Source organism: Protobothrops mucrosquamatus, unplaced genomic scaffold, assembly GCF_001527695.2.
Source record: "Protobothrops mucrosquamatus isolate PMUCROS unplaced genomic scaffold, P.Mucros_1.0 scaffold_310, whole genome shotgun sequence".
NCBI classification, from domain to species: domain Eukaryota; kingdom Metazoa; phylum Chordata; class Lepidosauria; order Squamata; family Viperidae; genus Protobothrops; species Protobothrops mucrosquamatus.
The window spans coordinates 1,058,159-1,064,924 of record NW_015386386.1 but is presented as its reverse complement, the minus strand read 5'-3'; the positions used below and the strand labels follow the sequence as shown (position 1 = coordinate 1,064,924).

General features: G+C 40.4%; 1 protein-coding gene across 2 annotated transcripts in view; it reads left to right on the top strand.

Annotated features, from left to right (window-relative positions):
- The first annotated feature begins 4,525 nt into the window (after positions 1-4,525).
- ATP2B4 (ATPase plasma membrane Ca2+ transporting 4) overlaps positions 4,526-6,766 on the top strand; it is a 69,662-nt gene continuing 67,421 nt past the window's right edge. For both annotated transcript variants that reach the window (XM_015832162.1, XM_015832163.1), the window contains exon 1: positions 4,526-5,112. In XM_015832162.1, coding sequence (XP_015687648.1) covers positions 4,917-5,112 — 196 coding nt within the window. In that variant the 5' untranslated portion in view covers positions 4,526-4,916. The remainder of the gene's footprint in view (positions 5,113-6,766) is intronic.

Below are 6,766 nucleotides of genomic sequence, written 5' to 3'. Positions count from 1 at the left end.
ATCTGGGGGACACCTGTGAAGCTCAAGAGGGATGGCACCCACCACAGTGCTGCCCCCTCCACTGGAGACCCTCGGATCTCCTCATAACCCTGTCCAGCCCCCCACAGGTGCTCCCCTGACACGAGTGACATCAAGCTGGTCATGCCCACCTGGCCACCCCCCCCCCAGCTATGTCCACCCAGCCCCCCAGGGCAACCACAACGCTAATGCAGCCCTCAATGAAATCGAGTTTGACATCCCTTTTGTAGACCTATTGTATATGTGGATCAAAATTGTTCCCTGAAAAAGGAACAAAAAAGGGAAATAAAGTTATTCATAATTTATAATCAGAAGGGGGAAAACACCAAATCTTATTTTCATATCTGTGCTCCAAATTTTCATTCTGTCCAGCAGACTCATGGGGGCAGAGGAGATAGTTGGATAGCAAAGATTAAGAGAACAGAATTCAGTTTGACCAAAGGATCACTAGGCTAAAAAATGATCCAGTCCAATGTGTAAATCAAGAATCAAGGTGTGTATCTAAAGGGATAAAAAGCATGGTTAATGCCCAGGTAAGAATCAATAAATCCAATAAGCAAAATGAAGTTGGAAGCTGCAGGGCAAAACACATATCTAGCTGTCAGAAAAACTGTAGTAAAAAAATTAACTTACTGTGTATGCTTTTATGTTCCTGTCAGCTGAACCCATCCTGGATTCAGTCTGGACTTATTAGCATCCATGTCAGTGCCAACTCTTGGGAATGTTGCTATTCCCAAGGAGCCTACCCTTGCAATATAGCACTTCTGTATCATTCTTTGCTCTTTCTCCATCAGTGGCATTGATCTAAACCCCAGATTTAGAGACTGGGGGGTATTAGCTAAGGATCATGAAGTACAGAATCCATAGAACTGGAAGAGACACAATTTGCATGCGTTGCTGGAACCTGAATCCCAAATAAGCAAGCTTCTTTCTGTGCCTCTTTCTACGCTTTTTATTACATCTTTCTTTTCCTGGTTATGACTATTTTCTTATTCTCATGATTCCCAAACTCTGTGCAAGGGTGTCAGAGGGCTGCAGCAAACACAACAGCAGCAACACAGGGCACACAGTACATACGTAGTTTGGAAACTGCTAGGGGTGCCATGAGCCAAGAACATTTGGGAAGCTCCATCTTATTCCAAAGCGATTGTTCATTCAAATATGGTTAATGGGATTATTTTCAATAATAAATAGTCTGAGGGAAAAAATACAACTCAGATCAGAATCATGGCACAAGAGAAAGGGTAACTACTTTCCATATGTAAGGAGCGGGGGTTCTCATTCGACAAAATAATACAAAGAAAGAAAATTTAAATTCCTTTCCATGCAGTGTTCTAATTATAAATACATCTATGACCCACAAATATAATTTGCTGGAGACAGAGCTCATTCCTCAACTCTTTGCCTTCAAGTTAGTTGTTGTTTTTGGTCAACCCCATGCTGATTGCCAGTTTCTGAATGGCCAAACTACTCTATTTTGCAAGAGCAGCTTCTGTATATTTTCCTAAGTTCTAATGTGCCCACAAGTCCACATGGTCAAGGGGAACTTATTTATTTATATTTATTCATCTCCATTGAATGCTGGTATTCCTCTGTACTTCAGATTTGACCAATATCTAGCCCAACAGTATGAGCAGAATCCTGCAAACAGATGGAGTGTTATAGATGGATCCTTTTCTGTTGGGGGGTGAATGAGATACATTGACTCATAAGCTTTTACTGTTACATAACCTTCACTAAGCTGAGAATTCTGGATGCAGGAACAGGGTTGTTAGCAATTCTTGCCTTGTTATCAAGGCTGGAAGAGGATGAGACTAAGGAGCAAAACAGGGTGTCCTTTGAAGACTTCCTTATTATCCCTCCGGATTCCACCAACATCCATCTGTCATACTTTCCCTATTTCTATCCTATTGCAACTGGCGATTTTCTTAGGCAAATTGTCATTTGCACTATTGGATGCTCTGGTACATAGTGGAACCTGGTTATTAGCTTCTGCTATGTCCCTTTGTCTGGTTCAAAATAGCAAATAATAGACTGTATCTAGATAACGGTATATTTTTCTTTAACTCAGAAGGCTGCAGAAGTTGTCATTTTCATTCTTTGTTTTAATGCAAACTTCCTCCTAAGAATCATAATGCTGCTTGGTTTCAAGGAAAGTGCTGTTGTGTAGTTTATAGATAGCTCAGGAAATTGGCAGGTTTGAAAGAAGAAAGTCAGATTACCCACACAAATACACACACTTCAAAAAGATGGATGTTAGAAGACAGCAGTGAATACAAGAAACTTGGAGGCTTTCTGCTGGGAATTCAACAGCCCATGGAGCCGTCTAAATCCAGCAGCAAGATCCCTGATTTGGGGTGGTGCATTTTCCTTGCTATCTTCTAACTAGAAATGCTCTAGAACAGAGCTTTTCAACCAGTGGTACGGGTACCACCTGTGGTACATTGGCACCTGGCAGGTGGTACGCGACCATCCTAGAAAAGTAGCGGGGGAGGGGAATGTGCTGAACTGGTGGCAGCACCGCACAAGCCTGAGCGAGAGATGGCTGGAGCTGCAGGGCTGTCAGGGCTCAGCGGAAGTGCCAGGATCAGCTCCAGGCTCCACCTGGAGCTCGGCCCTGATCCTGGTGCTTCTACTGAGCCCAGAAGATGCACCGATCAGCTGGAATGTTGCAGCATCTCCAGGGTCTCGTGATTTACATTCAGATGCTTGGCAACTGATTCATATTTATGACGGTCACAGTGTCCAGGTTCATGTGAAGTGACCAAAACCTGCTGCAACCACCCAGCAGATGGGGGAATAAAAACCAAACACCCTCCCACCCCACCCCCGCTGCCAATCCTCAACAGAAATGCTCACAACAATGAAAACCTTGGACAGGAGGAAGAGCGCGGCTGGGCGGGCAGGCAGGTATCTTGCTCGGCAGGCACTTTTTTCAGTGCTGCTGTAAGTTCGAACAGTCACTAAGCGAACTGTTGTAAGTCGAGGACTACCTGTACTTCATCACTTTTTTCCTTTTTTTTTTTTTTTTTTTTTTTTTGGTCATCAAGTTTTTGACACCTTGCTAGGCGACTGGTGGTACTCGGGTGTTGCGATATCCTAAAAATGGTACAATGGGTGAAAAGGTTGAAAAGCCCTGCTCTAGAATAAGTTTACCATACTTATCGGCCTCTTCCAGAAAGTTTCCCCCAAAGTGGCCTTAACAGTGTTATTGGTGTTATGGTATTCTACCCGTGAACATGCTTTTGTGAAAAAATAAAACCGATTCGTGGCTGAAAAATATTGGCTGTTCTTGGTACATGGGAAATTTAGATGAGCAGCCAGCATAATGAAAAATCAATCTTTGCCATTCTTGACCTGGTAATGAACATCAGGATAATTATGTTACCAGGCCTCATATCAATGGATCAGATGTAAATCTGTCTATAATAAATGAAGTGTTTTGTTTGGAACAAAAATTCAGAGGAGAAAGAGAGTTACATGTGATAGCAAAGCAGAAAATCATTATATAATGCAGAGAGCAAATGAGTCAGAGAACCCAAGCTAATTTAACCATAAATTGGACTTAGTCTTAAGGATGATTTATTTTTAAAAGTTCTAAAGAGAATTGCTTCTTTGTTGGGAGAAAATATTTAACATTAGTTAGAAAGTCTGTTTTACCCACTTCTATCCAACTTCTGTATGGCAGTAGTGGTTTTGCACAATTTAGGGAAATAGGTTAGTGAAAGCAATACACAGTTACAATTTAAGGTACAGATTTTTAAAATTCAAATAGCTACTTGTAGGGGAGTTGATAACTGTCAGGAGAATTACAGGTGGGTATGCCAGCGGGGGTCGTTTACCTTTCCCAGTTGTACTATTATCCTAATGGAAACCATTCCCTATTGTTTGTATTGGGACGCAAACTGGCTTTGACAAAAATGAGTCTTTTCAATGCAAATAGCCTCAACTTCTTGGTGAGTGCTCTTTAAAAATCATGTGTGAAAGGTGCACATGAATTTAACATCACATCCATCATGGGGGTGGGGAGAGAGAGGGGGAGGGAGAGAGAGGAGAGAGAGAGACTAAATGGATTGACTTAAAATGTGATTAATCCATCATTAAATGAATTAAAATGAAAGGGTCTTCTGCATGTAGTATGAAACTTTATTTTATATATACTGGCACAAGTTTTTGTTGGAATATTTAATATTTTGGATTGTATTTTAAACTGAAAACTGCAGTTGCAACTCTTCATATGGATAAGACGATAATGCTTGACTAAACAGGGGTTAACTATTAAGGAGTCTCTCCCATGGTTACTTTAAAAAAAAGCCCTTTAAGTGGTCAATTTAGAAGCCTGCATTTTCCACCAGCTTGTTCTTTAAACATTGCTATCTTCCTAGCAATTTCATTCCCTGTTCTGATATTTATGCTATTGCTTTTACATCTGCTGCATCCATGTGCACATTAGCTGGCCTCTTGGGCCTCTTATTAACTATAATTTTTGCTTCAAATCCTTGTCTTGCAGTTTTGGTTGAAGACGGTATCCAGGGAACCCATTTCTCTCTCTGGGAGATGCCTGCTGGTTGTTGCTAAGGTTGCTTCCACAGTAACATGTGCATCTTGTTTACACGTTCATCGGAAGAAGTTGCACTCGGCTAATTCCACTAGTATCACCTAGGGAGCAAGAGAAGGAAGTGCTGGATCTGCAGTCTTACAATCTTGCACTAAATCCTTTCTCCTCCCTGAGGAACTGTGTCTAATCCCCTACCAAACACTTCACTGGACTGCATTTCATGTGGAGCTCCAAAAGTTGCATTGCCTGGTCTAGTGGAGGAAAGAGATCCGGAGGTGAAAAGGAACACACAACTTTTTCTGGGCTGTTTCCTCACTGAACCCATTCCCTTGTTGTCAAGATGACAAATAACTCTGCAGATCATCATCCTGGGAACTCTGTGGCAGAAGGCAGCTATGAAGGGGACTTTGGCTGCTCCGTTATGGACTTACGGGATCTTATGGAGCTTCGCAGTGCGGAGGCAGTGACCCGAATAAATGATACCTATGGGGGAGTGCATAATATTTGCAAGAGATTGAAGACCTCACCAATTGAAGGTAAGGAGTTTATTACCTTGATATGCAGGTTCTGAGGTTTTGCTGGTTAAAGAAATACAGGAAACCAGAAAGTGTCTTTCAGTTTTACATTTTTATTCAGCTGAATAGATAGAGACGGATCCCTCTAAATGAGAGGAGCAACAAATGACAAGAAATCCTTGTATTTATTCTGTATAATTACATAAGCAACCCATCCAGCAAAGCTGATACACATAAGATAAAGATTGCACCCAGTAAGTCTGGCACACTGTAGATAAGGGAGAAAGCAGAAGTAGCTAAACATGTTCCCATTTGAGTGTTCCTTAAAGATATCATTAGGACATTGGGTGTTATCCTTGCTGTCCTTTCCTAACCCTGCATCCAGGACTCTGCAAGTGACCAAAGAGAGAGGGGCCATCTGTACGTATTCACAATTAATACTGTTCCCTAATTTCTGGTCATCAACCTTGGTGGTAAAACAAGTATTTCTATGGATTCTAAAGACTTGGTTGCATCTCTTCCCTCCTCCCCCCACCCGCCCCATGCAAGAATTCGTGATAAAATTACTTTTTCGTTGCCTTTTTCTTTGTTTTCAAATGGCTGCTAAACAAGGACTACCTGTAGCTCACAATGAAGAAATTTTGAATGAGCAGGGAGCAACCATAGGCCAAAATAGCTTTCGGGGGGGGGGGATTTCTATTTTTCTAAAAATGAACAGGAAATTCCAGAACTTCTGTACTTATATTAAGATTCCTCTCTTTGGTGGTGGTGGTGGTGATGGTTGTTATTAGCCAATCACTAAAGCTAGGGTGCAATAATTCCAAAACTATAAAAGTTTTTGATGGGTGTTAGGAAACTTTTTTTAAAAGTGTGATTCATCTTTTGATTCTGGGTTTTAATGTGGTGTCTTTACTGCTTTAAATTACTTACAGTATTTATGGAAAGAAAAGAATAGAGGAAATAGGTTGAATAAATAAAAAAAAGCTGGGTAGAGTAGTGGTTAATTTTTTGGTTGTTATCTAATCCAGCATAGTTTGAAGAAGAATATGCATTTCCTTCACCACATATTAAAACACTGAATTACAGAGTATATAGCCCTCCAAGGCAAACTGGAGGTGCTTCTATATAAAAATTCCCAGCTGTCCTGCTCTACTTTAGAAGCAGAACAGGAAATTTGTAAGTAAGAACTTTATTGTGTCTAAGTCTTCATTCAAAGAAACCCATCCGTGTGCATTTCTGGGACATAAAAATGTAATAAATATTTTTGCCTCTTAAATATATAATGGTAGAGATGGGTATGGGTACTTCAGTTATGCTAATTTTTATCTTCTAAGGATCCCCAATGTGAAATTGACTTCCATGGGTAGTACAGAAATCATACTGAAATTATTGATTTGAATAGAAATTCATTTTCTGGAAGAGTAAGCATGCTTCAAAAATGGAAGCAAAATAATTTGGACATAGAAATTATAACTTCTTCTTTTATGGAAAATGGGAATTTTTTGAAACAAGTAAGGGATGATGCTAAAGGACATATTAGAAGGATATATAATGTTTTATTAGAATTGGATTCAGAAACTGAGCTAGTTAAAGATTGTATGATTAAATGGGCTCAAAATATAGGAGAAATAATATCTATGGATACCTGGGAGTTGATATGGGTGAGAAATGTGAA